An 18,667-nucleotide genomic window follows, 5' to 3' on the forward strand; every position below is an offset into this window, starting at 1 on the left:
TTTTAAAAGTAATAATTTATGCAAACAATACACTTTGTTAACACATTACAACAATGAAGGGAGAGTCTGGTCATTTTTTAAGTATCTTCCTGTCAAAGTCATCACTAATTAGTACCTTATCAGTGAGCAGAAAGGGCAAAAGTCTTCATCCAGGCTAGGCTAATTGTTAGCCAAACTGGTGCTCGCTTTGTTTAACATCGTTTTTTCAGGGTTGTAGAACTACTGGTTCTCAAGAATGTCATTCTGATGTGAAAGTAAGCAACATTAGCTAACATTACACGTCTACGCTTCTGCTTGACCCCGTCTTTAAGCTGTTTTCTAAACCGAACAACGTCCTTGTTCCTCCGCGAACCTGTGCGCCGTCGGTGACCTGACCCCGCTGCACGTATCAGTCCGCCGAGAGTTGACAAGAAAACATCAAACAAACACATCTTTTTGGGTAAATTTTATTAATGAAAAACCAACTTCTTCCACTTTTTTTTTTCTCTTTTTTTATACTTTACAAATGGTGCTTTTAAACATACTGAATAGCTGCTGACGAAACAGCTTTTCCAACACTGGATGTTTCAGTTTTTTGGACTAAACAGCTGAACATGATAGAAAAAAGAAACGTAACACAATAAATATGCTCTTTGGGTTTCAGCTAGTCTAATACAAAAACAGGTTTTTCTTGTGCAAGCCACTTCTCTGTGGGTTAACTCATGATTGTCAGTGAGCTGTCTGTTTGACCTTCACGAACAGCAGCAAAATCCTACATATTGAACCGGATTGTTCAGGTACCTGCAGGTTCAGCCTGGAACACAATCACCTTTAGGTCTGTCATGTCAGGTGTCAGGAGAGATTAATCACATTATCTGAGTTCCGTTTCACAAAAAGTTGCATTTTGGTCAAATGAAATGGTCTCTGTAGAGGTACAGACCATTAACTGCTTCTTAAATTTAAATTAAATTGAATTAAAAAAAAGAGCAACACTTTACTGTACTCTTTTGCATTTAAGGAAACTGTAACAGAATGTACAAACAGATATGTCTTTTTGTTTGATAATGTCTGTTAAAATATTAAGGAAGTAAATTGGAGGGATGTTGGCAGTGACCGAGGTATTTAATAGAAATGTACACATCCATACTCTGAAATAGGATTTCCATTTTAGTCCTGCTGTTCTCAGCCACCTATTTGGCTGCCATCTGATAAATGACACCGACCAGCATCCATACTTTGAGTTGGGGCGGTTACATTGAGTCAAAACACGTTGTATTCTGTGTTTTCCCCTCCACTACGGGAGTTTTGTCTGTCCTATCACATGTCAAGACGTTTTCCTCATTTTGATGCCGCTGAAAGTTCTTCACATTTGTCCTTCGTCGCGCGTCGCCGAACTTCGGACGAGAGCTCGGCAGGTTGGGGGAATTCGATTGCGGGGAGAGTTTGGTTTGATTTTCTGTTTGCAGTAACTCTGTTCAGTCAGAGCCGAACTAGTGTCCTCCACTGTGAGACTTTCCAGTGGCCCAGCCGATGATGATAAATGACAGGCTCATGATCATGAAGATGAATCCTAATGCAGCAAAGCATATGGCCTGCAAGAGTTGGAGCACAGAACAAATGTATATCAGCTAAATTTAAAAAATAACACACACACACACAAAAAAAAAAACAATTAAATGTCCATGAATGTATGAAATATATTAGCTGTACCTGAATTTTGGGTCTTGACTTTATAGGTTCCTGGTCTTCAGGAACAATTCGGATGTAGAAGATTGCAGGAAGGATGAAAATGAGACTGGGTGCAGATGTGGCTCCTACAAATGATAAACAGGAAGCAGTGAGTAAGCAGTTTAGCGATGATAAATATATATTCACACTGCAGGTTCCACACTGTAGAACCTGCAGTGATGGCTCGCTTCATGGCATCCTGTGCAAAACCTACCGATGAACCCAAAGATGTCTTTGATGGAAGGAACAAATATAACCAGCAGGTCAACAAAAAAGATCAGACAGAGTGCAATGATGATGTGTCTGGCCCAGTGGAAAGGCTTTCCAGAGAAGAAGATCTGAAGCAAGGCCCTGCGGATCTGTAGGCGTAAGAAAATAAGAAAAAAAGGAAACAATTTACTAAGCATCAAAATAAGTGGAATATATCTTGTTTTGCCCCTCAACGTCCTTCTAACCAGCTTACATTTTTGCAGATGTGAGGTAAAACACTTGCTTTGTTATGTTCACATTTCCCGATTTTCCCAGCAGATGGGAAGTAAAACGTCTGCAGGTTGTTGTGGGATGTTTGAGTTGCTAAAACGGAACAAAGGTTGTGCTCGTCTGAGCACAAACGTTCAAGTCGGTCTGAAGTTTTTTTCCCCAACACCAAAAACTGGGTGAGCACTTATGAAAGGGTGAATAAATGTCCGAGAGTCTGTTCCATACATATTTCAAATGAATCACAGCGACATGAAAAACCCACCTGCAAGTTAGTTTACACTGTAGGGATGTGAAATTATTATTAATTTGATCATTAATATGAAAATAAATTTGATGCATTCCACTCTAAATATCAAATGGAAGCCATTAAATCAAGACATATTGGTTCCACTTTGGTGAAATAACAGATTAATTCTGACCCAATTGACAAGCCAATGGCTAGTCCGAGTGGGGTGAGAGTAAAGTGGATTGTGGCCGACTTCATACCAATTATATTTTATGCTGTCAGTTTTGCATTACATGTTTATTCTGGCAGAAATATTATGAAATCTCAACAGGAAGTGCTGCTGCTGATACTTTGGCTTCTCTCCTGCTTTCAGTGACAAAGCTTCAGTATAAGATGCTGTGCTTGAGAGTTTCAGGCCAGAGAGACACATTTAGAGGTAATTGTTTTGTTCTCCATACAGTAAATAAAAAAGGCACGAGTAAACATTTTAGGAACAATGCTAACTTGGTTTGAAGCTAGTTGAGCTTAGCACAAAAACTGAAAGAATATTTTGGCTTATTGGCCCCTACTGTTGTTCTGCTTGTGCAACTCTACTGTCTTCTCATATTTTTTATATAAATGAAAGAAACCAATAAAGCATTGTGACCTGCCTGTGCTGGTGAATGGATTTTGGATCATTCAGACGGGGTCGATTAAATTTGCTCTTTTGCTGCAAAGCTAATTTGATTGCTAGGCGTCAGGTTAATATTGATACAAGGGTGGTATCAAGCTTCTTCTGATCTAAAGGTATGCAAGAAAAAGAAGTGTATTAAAAGAAAAATCAACGTATTTAATTTAGTCACTTTGTGTTTATTTAGTGTTCATTAACCTGCTGCGTGTGTATGTGTGTGTTATTTCCTCTAAAACCTGTTGTTAAACTGAGATCTGCTTCTAAACCTAAAGACAAAAGTTCTAAAAGCTTCTCAGAGTCAACACGCTACTGAAACAGGAATCGGCTCACTTGAGGATTTCCTTTTGTGTCAAAGACTCAGACGCTTTCAGTGCCTTGATGTGCTGAACTGTTTTGTCGCTCTAAATAACAGACATTAGGTGAGTCGTCGTATAAGCTGTCTTAGCTTTCCAAAACCGTTGCAAACTCTTCTTATTGCCACAAATGTTACATTTCTTACAATTTTTACAATAAATTGGGGGACTTTTATCTTTTTTCACCCTCTGTGTCTCACTACTATATGTCAGTTTTCTTTAAAATCACTCCAAAGTGTGCACAGTTACACTCTAACACACTCCCAACATATCTGGGTGCTCACTTTTCTCTTTAAAACTCGAACTGAAGAGTCATTTCTCCTACATAATGCCTTGTAGATAAATACTAATTTACACATAAGGCCGGCAGATGTTTCTGTCACTCATGGTTCAAGAATCTGTTTTGATACAACTTAGTGTTCACACAGCGACAGTTTGTTTAAGGCTCAGTTTCTAGTTTGTGTTTCTGTCTGCCTGTCTGATGAAGAGTGGTGCCGTGTGCTCCCCCTCCTCCCTCTGCACCCCAGAAAAGACAGGAATCCCCGTGGCAACCAGCAGATTAAATCCTGTATTATTTAAAGTTTGAAATAATAGAGTTTTAAAGTGAGGGCAAAGTCCAAAATACTCAAACAGGAACATTTTTTTTCAACCTGGAGTTTTAAAATAAAGCTTGTAAAGACTTCAAAATAAGAATCTGGCTCTGTCATTATCATAATCATCTTCTTCTTCTTCTTTTTTTGTATGTTTCCTTTTCAGGGGTCTCCACAGCGAGTCGTCCTCCTCCATCTAACTCTGTCTTTTGCGTCCTCTGTCCTCACTCCAACTACCTCCATGTCCTCTCTAACTGCATCTTTGTCTTTTTCCTGGCAGCTGCGTCTCTAACCTCCTTCTACCAATATCCCCACTGTCCCTCCTCTGCACATGTCCAAACCATCTCTAACTTTATCTCCCAGTCCTTCAACCTGTGCTGTACCTCTGATGTCCTCATTCCTAATCCTGTCCATCCTTGTCCCTCCCAAGGAGAACCTCAACATCTTCAGCTCTGTCACTTCCAGTTCTGTCTCCTGTCTTTTTGTCCGTCCCACTGTCTCCAAACCATCCAACATGGCTGCTCTCACCACTGTCCTGTAAACCTTTCCTTTGACCTTTGCTGCCACCCTTTTGTCACAAACTACATCATTATTATTATTACTGCAAACGTAACTCTCAAACTACTATTGAGCTTATTAGAAGAAAGATGATTTTTTTGGTTCATTTTTGTCAATATTAGAAGTGTGCGTTGCACAGTAGTGTGTCTGTTGCATGTCTTCATATGGTTGCTTACCGGGAAAAGAACCACAGGTACAGTCAGAGTGACGGCCACCAGCACGGACAGACGCACACAGAGAGTCAGGGAGTTCAGAGGGTCCACCTTAGCGTAGGTGTGTAACAGTTCCTCCTCCACACCACCTAAGCAGAAAGAAGCAGAAACCGTGGCTTATGCCATTCATGACACAGGATAGGGCCCAATTGGGTCATTCATATGAAAGCTTTGAATATCAGAGCATCTTACTGTAGAATGTGAGGTAACCAAAAATAGCAGTCAGCAGGTACATGACAAACATGGCCAGGATGGAGATGTTGGCAACCGTCTGCATGCGCTTCTTGGTGGCACTGGGGTGAAGCAACGTCAAAAGAATATTAATAATGTTTACTCGGCTGTGGTGAAGGAAACGGATGGATTACATGTTAGGGCTTACTTTCGCAGCTCAGTGTAGATTGGCAGCACCTCTGGGTGGCAGACGAAGGCAAAAGCCAGGATTGGGATGGTGTACGCCGTCTAAAAGCACCAAACGGAGCAGAGGTCAGTGACATAACATGATTAAAAGTCGGTTATATTTTCAACACTGCTGTTGACACAACACGCCTCGGTGCTGTTTGCTTAACACACTCCAGTGAAGAATTCTGAGGCCGCGCATCTGTCGCACCAACCACGACGTATAACACACACGCTGATGAAAGAGATTAGGCACAAGCGCTTTTTCTTTCTTACCTCTGTGTTAATATTAAGCAGTTTGGCCTCACAGGTGAAATTTGCCTCGTTATGGTCAGAGATGTTGCTAACTGCAGGACTTGTGCTATTTGATGTGTCATGAAGCGGACACGGGATGTTGAATTTCTTGTAAATGACCTGAAGAGAGACACCCATAATTCAATGAAAGATAATTATTTACTGAAAGATCAGCTGCTGCTTTTGTGTGGTTTTTTTTTGTTTTTTTTTTTGCTTTTTTGACTCACCGAAATGAGGAAAAAGACCATACAGGTGAGAGAGAAGCCACTCGTGTAGCCGAGGTAACCTGAAGGATAAAAAGGTTGCACACTGATTATTTACGACCGCAGAGGGTAGATCGTCTCGTTTCAGCGCCAGACGTGAAAGTAAACAGAACAGGCGTGACTAATGAAAACATGACATGCATGAAACAGCGTGAAAATTCGTGAGAAAAAGAAGACATGAAGAGAAGGACTAACGTACCGAGCCGTCTCATGAGTGCTAGCGGAAGAATGACGACAACACTAACAATGATGATCAAGTAGTTTCCATTCAAGAACCACTCTCTGAGAGACAGTCACACAGATGAGAACATCAGTAAAAACAAAACAAAACTGAAGCTATGTGTGAATTTATAGCAAACGGTTCTAATAATACTCACTGTGTGATTTCGGTTTTACCGAGGAAGGCCTGAATAACCAGCGGGAGCTCTGACTTTACAATGAAGAGGTAACTGGACATTGCTAAAGAAAATAATAATAAAAACAACCGTTTACTTAGTTTTTTGGTTTTTGTCTGAACAGAACAAAATCAAACAGAGGAGAAATGATGACAACACCTCCAATGTTGTGCACAGTTATGATGCAGGCGGCCAGCATTTTTCCTGGGGGGCCAAAAGCACGATTCCCAAGCTGCTCATACGCACGGATACCTGAAAACAACAACAACAAAATATAAATACATTATATATGTATAGGTTCTGAGTACATAAATGACAATGTTACACACTGAAAAATCTATTAATTTACATCCAGTTTTTTTGCTATTATATTTAATGGGATTTTTTTTAATCAAATATGTGAAAAATGACTTCAATTGCTTAAAATATTAATTGACATTCTTTACGTAAATTACTATAATTTATTTTGATTTTTAATATTGGTATAATAAGTCATTTTAAAGAATGGCTAATATTTTACTCCAGTACATAAATATGCAGGATTTTTACTTAAACTGATAATAAAATAAATAATATTTCAATTTCTAGCCTACTTTTGCTTTAGAACAGGTTTTTACCACATATATTCATAATTCTATTGTCAACACACTTGAAACTATTTATTTTTAACAGTGAAAAACAAGATCACATGTAAAATAAATGTTGACACTGCTTTTTATTATGAAAAATGACAGTTTCTATTATTTTAGGGGTGGGTTTTCAGCGGCGCCCCAGCTGCTGGACTCTTACAGTCGATTTGTTGTTGTTTTTTTAGTGTGTGAGCTCTTTTCTTACCAACAACTCCAGCACTTCTGAGCAGGAGGTGGATTGAATATGCAGACAGGACAGCAATGCACACTAACAGGACTCTGAAACACACAAGAAGCAGCTCTGTCGGTGACACCGCACTGTGCTAATGACTCTAAAAAAATATCTTTAGAAAATAACTCTGTTTCGAAGAGATTCTTCTGATTACTGACATTCTTCCCCCCCCAGTCACATGAGCCAGTTTGGCTTGGTCAGAGCTGCTTTTTTTTTTTTTTTAACAGTCTCTCTCCACCCCGCCACATAACACAGGCCTGATCCAAGCAGGCGCGTCTTGGCTCTGATCGCAAGGGTCTATATTTAACTGCTTCAATCTGATTTAGAGGATCTGCACGTGGATGAGCTCTAATGTAGATTCTGACAGATCAGGGTTCGGCGTGAGTAGCTGCACAAGGAACACTGTTTACATGACGTCCCAAGCCAATAACACCCAAAACAGGAGTCTAACTGAACACAATTACACCAGAGGGGGGAAAAAAAGCCACGTACTGAGTTGTGAACCTTAACAGCAGTTCCCAAACATTTCATTTTCTGATCCACAAAATAACAGAGGAAGAAACCTGTGACCCCCAACAATCACTGGTTCAAGTAACAGAGCTAATAACACACCTAAAGGAGGACGCAATGACAACATAATCACTCTGAACCAGTTTTTATCCATTCATAACTGCGGTTTTCATCTCTTGTAACAATTACAATCCTAATATTTAGTCAGCAAATTGTTCTAAATGTGATTTCTATCTCTAGACCCCCTTGCAAACCAAAAAAAGGGTCCTGACCACTGTCATAAGGAACCTGTTTTAGCTTTATCCAATTATTATCTTCTGCTGACCCAGAATGTAACCTAATTCTGCCCGTGGCATTGAGTTACAGCGAACCTGAAACTGCAACAATATTTCTTTGTCATCTGTTATTTGGGCAAAAAGGACAAAGAGGTTTAGTGAGGATCTACGCGCCAGAGAGGAACGTAGCAAACACTGACATTTCACGTAAGAAGATGAGTAAAATTCTCAAGAAAACGATACAAAAAGCACAAAGAGAAAATAGTCGTGAGAAAATGTTTCTGAATTAAAAGAGTTTCAGATGGGAAAAAAAGCCCTTCTGTGTGTAAATTTACAGTATAATACCCAAACTCACATTACAAACAGCTCGGGCCTGACTCGTATCATTTACGACTACACCAAGAAAATTAAAAAACGCAACACGCTTTGGTTTGCACACTCACAGGAAGAGAATGATTCCGGTGTTGGCCATGGCAAAAGCCAGTCCCAGAATTCCACTGCCCATGATGGCGTTACTGAGGTTAAAGATGGACATGCCAAATGAGGTCTTTCCCACAAACTAGGACAAAGAAGACAGGAGAAGATGGCGTTCACTTCATGGAGAAAAATCAGACAAAAACTGTGTTGTTTTTTTTTTTAAATAAGTTTTTTACTTAAGATCATTTATAGAAAAGACACCCACATCTGTAAAGTGAACTTCTTTCTTTGTTCCCTGTTTATGAGGGAGAAACTCCTCGTGTTCTGCCATGGCTTCAACCCCATCAAACCTGCATGGAAATATAGAATTTAATAAACCCTTAAAAGTGACAGGATATGCTCTAAAGTCATTGCTCTCCTTGTATTTTACCCTTCATCTTTGCAGTGGCCGTTCATCTTCTCGAGCTCCATTTTGGGTTGGTTGATCTACTTGTACGTGATGGAGAGACTCCTCTTTAAGGCTTGAAATGACTGAAAAGACAGAAAAACAGACGGCTCATTCACGACTGAATCATAACAAAGCAAAGTCAAATTGAAAACTGCCCACAGATGGTGCCAGCCGGACCAGTCGGCAGCACGCCAACTTAAACAAACGGTCAGTGGGTCGAACTCTGAATGTGTCTCCGACGTTACTCATGTGTGCGTCACCTTTCTGCGATTCGTCTCAACTTGCTCAGGCATAAACAAAATCTAAGCATGAATCTCCCTGGAAGCAGAGGTGTTACACAGTTATAAGGCGTTGGCATTATAATGAATTCTAGGAAACTTCTGATGAAACAGTGTTCCCACCTAACATCAGCGTTATAAGAATCTAAGCTTATTTTGATGTATAAGCTGGTTAGGAAGAGAACCAAGATCAAAATAAATGGTAAAGCTGCTGCCAGTGGCTCATTGTCGTCACCACGGTAACCACACACCTGTGTCTCTCACTCCCTGACAGCAAACTTCAAATAGACAGACAGAAACAGACTGCAAAGTAAGCCTCAAACAAAAACAGCCGCTGTGTGAAAACTGTAAGTCATAGCTTAAAAATTCTTGAACCGTGAGACGCAGAAGACTTTGACGGCCACATATATGAAGTTTTATGTATCTGCTGTGATTTAGCTAGTTAAAAAGACCCTGTTCTTTCAGTTTCAAAGAAAATAACTCAAGTTAAAATATAACTGAAGTAGATGAAATCTTCGGCGTGCACTCTGCACCCTGAGGGGATTAAAGAGAAAACAGTAAGCCTTACAGCAGTTAGAGACACACTGAGTAAAACATGACAAAAAAATCTATGTTTTTCATGTATAAATTGTATATGTACTAAAAGAACTGTGAGGAAAGGAAGAGTCTGTTTGCAGAAGATTTAAAAATTTTAGACAGTTCAAGTGACACCTTGAACCTCGCTTTACCAAAATCCCATTGTCATCTTTGGGACATTTCTCACAATTTTCTTTCTTTTTTGGAGAATTTTATCCATGTCCTACAACATACTGCTTCCAAAACTCTTAGCACACTGTTACAGATCAAGCTTCACGTATAAGTAGCATGTTTTATTTTCAAAGCTGCATGGCGTCAAAACGGGCAAACTTTGGATGAAAACCAAGCAGAACAGTAGCAACAGTGCTTGAACGTTAGCTATTGTTTTGTTACAGCTCTGTTTTTTCTTTAAGTTGTGATGTCTTATTTATTTTATTCTTTCTTGTCTTGTGACTGCTGTTATGACTTATTTGTTGAGATGACTTGACATTTTTGCATCATTTCAGTGGTTTTATTTTATTTCTTATCATATTTTTTATTGTTTGTTTTTTAAGGTGTCTCTTTGGTCTTATCTTTTACTATTTATTGTTTTTGTGCAGCACGTAGGCTATTAGCAGTTGTTTTCAAATGTTTTCCAAAACTACTTTTATTTGATTGTTCTGTAGAGCACTTCGATCTTGTGTTTAATGTACTTTATAAATAAAAGTGGTACGGTACAGTATGGTATGGAAGTACCCTTAATAACAAAACTGTAGCATGTTTAAATAACTTTGGCTACTTAAAGATACATTTTTGTACTTGAAAATAAACCACAGCCTTCAAGAAACAAAGCGTAATATGACACTAGCACAAAATGCTTCTTGGTTTCAAAAGAGAAGACTTTTTTTATTTTTTATTTACTGGAACGTTTCCCACTTGCTAAGGTCAACAGGACTTTTTTTTAAACTTTTATTTAAAAAGCTCTACTTCCCAATATAGTCATATTAACAAAGAATTCAGATAACTATTTTGGGGTTATGTTACTTCTGCTTTGGGTTCAAAGCTTGTACAACAGGAAGAGCCTTTAAATGCAGTCCGAGGACTTCATGTTGCTCTAATCTGTTGCGGGACCCACAAGGTCGGACATGGAAATCCTCAGGAATGACCACCAAGGGTCATGAGAAGCTTCCCCCTCGTCCTGGGTCAAAACTGCCCTCAGGATTTTCACACCTGACCTCTGAGGACCCTCTTTCCCCAGATTTAGTCTTTCTTTAGGGAAACTGGAACACTGGGCAGGTCTGTTGATGTGCGGCGATCCATCCATACAACGCGGTGCTTGACGGCAGCGGGCGACAGAGATAAACAAAGGCCTTCAGTGTGAGCGGTTCGTCTAAATACAGACATTCTGGCCTCAGGTCTGGTTTGGTTGGAGTCACTTACTTCAGCAGAATACGGGACAAATTTCCCATGGCTCAAAGCCAAAACAACCATCAAAGCATTCCAAATGTCAGGCATACTATGTAATTAAACATTCAGCTTTTAAAAAAAAGGACTTTTTACCTTAAAAAAACCATTTTATTATGAGGAACCTTTACCTTTTTAAAGTATGGTTGGGTGGGGGGTGGAAAACTAGACAAACCTGGTTAACAAGGAACTTGAGCTGTGAAACATTTTACTGGCCACGAGGGCAGTTCTTACAAAGACGAAGGAAATGAGGGGGTAAAAAAGGGTAGGAAAATGAACAAAAACTACCTCTGTTAATGTCATCCATTTACACAGCCAACCCGATCCTTTATATGGCTTTAAAAGGATTAAATGAGTCGGGATCAAAAAACACTTTCCAGAAACACGTCAAATAACTAATGTGACAACATTTTCATTGATGACATGTGAAGCAAAACCCAGCAGATAAGTCTGTTTCTTAGTATTTGGCAGTGTGTCCCACATGGTTTTTCTGTCTGACGCAAGACTAACACAGTATGTCAGTTAGCCCTCCTCTCCTCTTCCTCAACATCTCTACGGGACACACACATTTGATCAGCCACTTACCCTGCTGGACAAGAAGGAAGGTCGTTTTCTTTTATGGCAGAATAAATCCTTAGGAGAGTTCACTTAATTTAGAGAAGCTGCCAATGTTTATAGAAAGTCCAGCTCCTGGGAGTCTCTCCTAAGCTCCTTGGTAGTAGCGAGGGAAAGGAGTGAAAGAGATTACAGGCTGTGAGAGCGTGCGAGCAGGAAATGGGAACACCCATACTTAACCCTTTGTTAAACCAAGTTGCAGGTGGTGGTGGAGAGGGAAGAGATCCTCTGAGCAGGTGACTACACTGAAAAAAGACTGAAACAAAAGTAACGAGCTCCCTGTAGAGTTCATTGATTCATTCATTCATTCTGTACTTCAAAGGCTGCTGCCGATCCCAAAAGCACACCAGTCAAAACGGGCTTCTGGCGTTCATACAAAAGATGGACAATGTCAACACGACCCCTCCAAGCAGGAAGGAGGGGCCAAGCGGGTGTCATCCCAGGTTGCCGGTTTGCATCCCGCGGTTGTCATGGTGATGGTAATTAGCTGAGGAGATGGAGGCTTTTTCTGGATCGCCTGCACGTGATCAAAGAGCCTTAGGTGTTTGACTCAAAACAGACTATGAAACCTGAACTGACTCACAACAGGAAGAGCGACGGAGTCGAAGAGTGTGGAACCTCCGAGGTTCCCACGCTCTTCTGTCTGAAAATCGCTGACGGCGTTATTAAATGGCAGACGGCACCTTGTGCGTAAGTCTTTGAGACTAACACACGTGGCGTACACTTCACTGAATAGTTCAAAAACAGAACCAGCAAAGTGACCGGTGCGTTTGGGGCATTTCAGGGCTCAAATGCTGCCCAACGTCCGGGAGACAAAACATTTCAGTTGGCTGATAAAAGTTTAACTTTAACAGATATAAGTGCTGCACGCCTGCACACCCTAGAGACACCCATACTGCCTTTATCTCGTCCTGACACAAAAGCTTTACTGAAAAACATGTCATTCAGTGGCAGTTTGTGTCTGCTGCACGTGTCAGCAACCAAATGACTTTTTTTCCTTTCTTTTACTTCGGAGATTTAGTTTGTTTCATAGTTACAAAGAAATATATTAGAAAAAAACACATAATAACAAAGAAATATGTTAGAAAAAGCACATAATAAAGAAATATATGAGAAAAAAAACACCAAAATTTGATTATTTTGCTTGGTTTTAGCCATTTAGAAGTGTTAACAGAATGAGAGACTGCACAGATGGTGTGAATATAGTTATTTAATGAATGAATAAATAGAAGTCAAGTGTACTGTTTGAATTAGTTACACTTTGCCTAGTTAAAGGCAGCAATAAACATTTGTCATTCACATTAAATTTTAAAAATCCCGCCTCTGTGGCGCGCGTCATTGCCAGGATGTTGGACCAACACCACATGAGAGAAGAAATCATTCTCGAGCTAAATGAGCATAAACAAAAACTTCATTGTTTGAGGATATCCTTTGTCCCCTTCATTCTGATAGTATTTACGTAATGTTCCTTTTCACTATTTCGGCCCATAAATGACTGTTAAAAAAAAACAAAAAAACTCACAAAGCAGAAGCTGGAACACGTGGAGCGCTGCTGGACCTCTGTTGGACCTCTGCCGGTGTTCCTCTCTCTGAAAACAGCCAGGACAAAAAGGAAAGAAGAAAGGAAAGAAAACCTTCTGGGTCAGCTGAGGTGAAAAAAAATCAGCTTTTCACAGAAGTCTTGAAATAACACACAGCATCAGCAGCTGTAAGAGAGAAAGAAAATGGAGGGACAGCCGGCAGAATGTGCCGCGAAAAGGAATTTCCTGCAACTGAAGCCACTCCTTCATTTACACACGGTGCTGTTACTTCACAACAACACAACTGTACGGTTTTTGACAATGACAGCATTTATTCTCCTTTTTACTGGCCTACATTATGTTGATTTATATTCATTATTAGATCGGGCAGGTGTAAGTATTAAAAAGTGTGCTATGGTTCTTTGAGCTCGTTTTTTGGCTCACCTCAGCAGCACTCTGATGTTATCAGGAACCCTCCCTCCCTCCTGAAATATTAGCCATGACGTAAGAAAACAGAGAGAGACCCACATCCTGTTACTTCTTGTACAACATCATGGAATGAGAACAGAAAATCTAACAGTCAGCGTCACTGCTCAGTCCAGTATGTTCACATGTTTTAGCAAAGACAAGAACAGCTACACCTCAGACATTTGAACAGATACTGAGCTGAAATCTGGTGTGGTGGTGGCTGAGAGCACACCAGTCAAAAGGCTCTGACTGCTGACTGATTGCACAAGATCTTTGTTTAAAACTTGGGCATGCAAAGTGGCAGGTTTTATGCATTACCACGACGTACAATACTTGTTAATTTATGCTGTCAAATGTCCAGACAAGTTAACAGTGTTAAGTTTCTGAAATATTATGTATTTAAACATCTGTACAAAAAGCTTCAGGGGTATTTAAGATGAATTTCAAGCGTAGAAAAGTGCAAACGTTTCTCATCCGAGAAGCAACAACTTGAGGATATTTTACTTCTCTCTTTAAAACACAATTGCTTATTTGTGTCAGATTCAGAAACAGAAAACAAAACTCAGAAATATAAAAGCAACTTTATTTTTAAGAAAAACAACATATATACAGTGTGAAATGATGGACAATATGTACAGTGGAGTTGAAACGGTTGTCTGAGCTGCAGAGCGTCACTTTCCCTTGTCGACCCACGTGAAGAAATTACATCGGGCCTCGGGGTTGGAGGCGTGTCCCTGAGGACGGCCGCACACAAAGAACTGTTTGCCAACGTTCGGCCCCTCCTTTTTCACGGTACGGAGCACACAGGGCTCCCCGTGGACCTTACAGCACGGGGGTGGGGGTGGACCATGAAGCACGGACTTCCAAAACCCCGATGATGCTCCCTTCTTTACACCTGACTGTCCCACAGCGGGCTGGGGGCTTGAATTGTTTGTCTTCGCTGGTTTACCTGTTTCCACTGCGGCGCTGCTGGTGCACAGCTCAGCTGAACCGTCCAAAACAGGTTCGGTGTCAAAAGCTGTGGTGCTCGTGACTAAACACTGATCAGTAGCCGTGGTCGCTTTTTCACACTGGTTAACATTTGTGGATTTGGGTTTGAAGAACGAAAGAAGGTTGCCTTGTGGCTTTGAGGAGGTATTTACTGTTTTAGTCTTTTTCCCCTTTGGGACAGCAGAGTCTGAAGTTAAGGACCGTTTTTTACTAGAGATGTTACCCCCTGCAGTTGGGTTTAAGTTCTCCCTCTTTTCCTCCTCTTCTTGAGAGCCAGGTAAGCCATTCTTCTGCTCAAGCTGAGTCGGCTTTTGCTCCACCTTAACGAGGAAGCGTGAGAGTTTCTGTTGCTTGCCGGCGAACTCCGGCAGGTAGCGAGTACAGAGGGGAGGAGGCCTGGAGCTGGGAAGGAGAGGGCAGTTCAGTCGTGCCCAAACGGGACAGTGGTCCGACCCCTCCACCTCCGGCATGATGTCTGCCGCCGCAAACTGTTCCGCGACGAGCCGGCGGTCCGCGAATATGTAGTCGATGCGCGTGCCGTAGTTGGTCTGCCGGGCTCCAGTGAGAGTGGACCAACACGTGAAGGCGCTGGTGCGAGTTGGGTGGAAATACCGAAAGGCGTCGATAAACCTCCCTGCTTGGACAGGGTCTGTTACCTCCGAGTCTGTTTCAGGTCCAGCTTCGTCTCGCTTGCTGCTGTGCAAAAAAGCATTCAGCCATTTTCTCCCAGGGTTTTCAGCAAAATCCTCCTGAGTGATGAGGAAAAAGTAGACGAATTACTAGACCATACAGAATCTGTCAGTTTGAACAGCAGCAAAGCATGACTTTATTCGCTCAAGCAAACTGTGTCTTATGTTACAAATACTCCCATCAACACAGTCCAGCTGATCACAAGGTCGTGTTTTACTTTGCTAAATCAACTCCAAGTGAAATAATGAGTTTCTGTGGCACTTGGGACATGTGACTACTTACAGACTAATGAAGATGGCTTGGCTCTGCCAGAAAACATTTAATCAAAAAGCATCTTAACTCATAAATATTCAGTCAACTTGATGGTTTTTTTTTTGCAAGAACGACAGCGTGTCTGAGTCTATTTCTAAACACTTGTTTCATGAAACACATTCCTCAACTCATCTATGCGTTTATGCCAACTCGCATCTACAATCTACAGAGAAAATTAGGATTGAATGAAACGCATGCTCGCCGAAGTAACAAACCATTTCATTAGTTTAAAGTGAACGACAATCATGTGACAGTTTTCTAATCTTTTACTTACATTATCAGCGGGGTCACAGTGGTCTATTGGTCGATGAGATGTATTCACATCTCCTAGAATGATAACATGGCTGAAAAACAGGACAGAAAAGACAATAAAGTCAAACTACTTTATCTGGAAGATGTTGGGGGGGGGGGACAAGAGCATTAAAATAACTGGCTCAAAATTAAAGATTTCATATAAATATTAGAAAAAGTAAAACAATTCACATTTTTTTGTTATTTATTTCTCATAATTGGTTATCTTAGATGCAGCAAACACAAACAATTGTCAAACAGCTCTAACTGGATTTTGAATGTAAGAGTTAGCAGAGGTTTTGTGCTGTTGCCAGAGCTACGGGACGTACGACATCCAAGCTGTCTCGTTAAATACTAGAACACAGAGCATTTGTGGTGAAAGCAGGAAACACCTGTGCTTGTTTTTCCCAATCTGAAACTCTCACCTGCCATCTTTCAGCAAAGCTTCGGCCCGACTCTGCAGCAGTCTGTAGAACTGCAGCTTGAAGCGCTTTCGCTCGGGTTTTTCAGGGTCAGCCCGTGGACAGTAAACGTTTATTACAGTAACAGCCTGCTCTTTGTCCTGACACCTTTTGGGGGGGCGAAAACACAATTTACAAAACAAACACAAAAGACTAAAACATCTACAAAAAGTAACACACGCACTTATACGTCTTCTCTAATTAAAACTCACATAGTTTTAGGAGAGAAAAACATGACGCACTACACAGGCAGTTTATATTTAATTGCTCGTGCAGTTCCAGTAAATCCAAATACTGCATATGACGTGTTTTACTTGGTGTATTTTTAACTGATCTCACATTATTTTGTGCTGTGTGACGACAGCTCGTCCTTCGTTGTCTAAAAGCTGCAGCTCCTCACTTGAAAAGTCAGACAGGTCACCGTAGCAACCAACAGCTCCTTCATGGTTGGTCAGCAGACCTGTCAGACCCTCCTCAGCTCCAAATGGAGTGGCACTGTCCTTACAGTAAGTGGCGACCCCTGGAGAGACAGCAAGGTCAAATCGAAGCAGTGGCACTTCCGGTGTCAGCAGCCATGGTTGCCGGAAACTGACACAGTCGCAACTTCCGGCATTTGTGACACCTGACACGGATTCTGTGTCACCTGGCATGGCTTTTGTGCCAGGTGTCACAGAATCTGTGGCAGGTGTCACAAAAGCCGGAAGTAAACTGTGGCAGTTCCTGTGACCACTATATATTGTGACCGTAGGAGGCGCTGTTGCGTTTTTACACCATACTTTGTCGTAACTTGGCCTCGAAGAACAGTCTGCTACGGCAACAATGTAAGCTTTGAAGAAGCTTTATGTCTATGGACAGGAGGAGGAAACAAACGCCAAAGGAAAAAGAAAGAAAAAGCAGAGCAAACCAAGGTGTTAGTTAAACCAAACTGCTTCTGCTGAATCTCCAAAGAATAAAAAGTTTCATCTGAACACTAATATCATGACTATTACTGAAATACAGACGGTCACAGAGTATGATAGTGCTTATCAGATATTATAACCATACTGTAACTTATAGTAAAGCATTAAATACTTGAACCAAACTTCTTCTGCTGACTCTCTCCTTCCTCCAAAGAATAAAAAGTATTATCTTACTTGTGATTGTAAAACTTATACTGAAATGTCTTTATGCAATAAATATCTTGAAATAGAAATTTTAGAATATTTGGTATGAGAAATACATTTCTTCACAGCCAGAAAAGTATCAATCAAACACCACCAGAAGTTCAAAACCTATATGTTAATAAAACATTAAAAACTTTATATTTGACATAGCTTGTCAATGTGCCTGCAAAATTTTAACTTTGTAATGGGAAACACCTTGAACCCTACACTTTCACCTTTTTAACTAACACCTTGGTTTGCTCGGCTTTTTTTTTTCTTTTTCCTTTGGCGTTTGTTTCCTCCTCCTGTCCATAGACATAAACCTTCCGTTTTTGCCGTAGCATACTCTTCTTCGAGGCCAAGGTATGGCAAAGTATGGTGTAAAAACGCAACAGCGCCTCCTACGGTCACAATATACGGTGTAACACCGAAAGTGTCACTATGGCTGCTACTGCCACGATTTGTGAATTAGTTTGCACGGAAGCACTGGCTTTTATAGAGCAATAGAGATGATATTATGTGATTTCTTGTTCACCAGTATCTGTCTGTAAGTAAATAGTGGTGGCGTTTTATGGCACAGGGCGCGAAATAACAATGCAATAAACCTGAATAGCCGCTGCGTCCTCGACTGTAGCTGAAATAGGAGTTGTAGCCGTCAACAATGGCAGTCCTTTCATCCAGCAGGTCTCCTAGGAATGCATAAATACGGGTTTAATCGTCCAGTGTTTCCAAAACGGTTTACTGAAGCCCGTTTAGGAGACTGCGCTCCTGTTTTTGTTTTTCGAAACTTACTTGTCACTTTTGTCTCCTGAACACAGACGATATCTGCGTCCAGACAATCAAGAGCCCGTTTGATCCCGCCTTTTAAAGTCCTAATTCCGTTTATGTTCCAGGTAACTACTTTCATTTTGCAAGAGTAACACTGGACAGGGGCAACGTGCGAAGCCGGAAGTAAACCGGATGTGGAGAAAAGCACAAGCGGAAGTTTATTTCGCTTCAGTTTGTTTAATAAGCTATCAATTATTGTTTTCGGGGAGTTTGCCGTCAAGCTTAATCACAATGTATATATTGATGCCACATGCTATATCACCTAAATACAGACAATAAACACCTTTGTGTGTGTTTATATGTATGTAGCTGCAGTACCTCGTTGTTCCGCTAGAGAGGGCAGTCGCGTCATCACGTTTTCGGCGCGAGTTTGACACTCGACCTCCAACGACGTGAGC

At 40.9% G+C, this 18,667-nt stretch overlaps 2 protein-coding genes across 3 annotated transcripts; both read right to left on the reverse strand.

The window, feature by feature from the left end:
- Positions 1-430: 430 nt before the first annotated feature.
- LOC108231907 (sodium-coupled neutral amino acid transporter 3) lies at positions 431-13,319 on the reverse strand. 2 transcript variants are annotated; one of them, XM_017409321.3, is made up of 16 exons: positions 13,090-13,319; positions 8,638-8,738; positions 8,473-8,557; positions 8,234-8,349; positions 6,979-7,052; positions 6,304-6,396; positions 6,127-6,208; positions 5,949-6,031; positions 5,714-5,772; positions 5,469-5,606; positions 5,176-5,255; positions 4,989-5,089; positions 4,761-4,885; positions 1,922-2,066; positions 1,690-1,793; positions 431-1,571 (listed from the first exon to the last, which is right to left on the reverse strand). In XM_017409321.3, the coding sequence occupies exons 2-16, from the start codon at positions 8,676-8,678 to the stop codon at positions 1,470-1,472; spliced, it is 1,428 nt and encodes a 475-aa protein (XP_017264810.1). In that variant the 5' UTR covers positions 8,679-8,738; positions 13,090-13,319; the 3' UTR covers positions 431-1,469. The 2 variants fall into 2 exon arrangements, with proteins under 2 accessions (XP_017264810.1, XP_017264809.1); XM_017409320.3 differs by lacking the exon at positions 13,090-13,319 and adding an exon at positions 11,538-11,714.
- Positions 13,320-14,117: 798 nt separating this feature from the next.
- Positions 14,118-18,415, reverse strand: apex2 (APEX nuclease (apurinic/apyrimidinic endonuclease) 2). The gene is made up of 6 exons (XM_017409410.3): positions 18,234-18,415; positions 18,047-18,130; positions 16,639-16,819; positions 16,264-16,407; positions 15,822-15,891; positions 14,118-15,294 (listed from the first exon to the last, which is right to left on the reverse strand). Exons 1-6 carry the CDS (start codon positions 18,346-18,348, stop codon positions 14,227-14,229), a joined length of 1,662 nt encoding a protein of 553 aa, XP_017264899.1. The 5' UTR covers positions 18,349-18,415; the 3' UTR covers positions 14,118-14,226.
- Between the last annotated feature and the right edge of the window lie 252 nt (positions 18,416-18,667).

Source organism: Kryptolebias marmoratus, linkage group LG8, assembly GCF_001649575.2.
Source record: "Kryptolebias marmoratus isolate JLee-2015 linkage group LG8, ASM164957v2, whole genome shotgun sequence".
In the NCBI taxonomy this organism is placed as follows: Eukaryota; Metazoa; Chordata; class Actinopteri; order Cyprinodontiformes; family Rivulidae; genus Kryptolebias; species Kryptolebias marmoratus.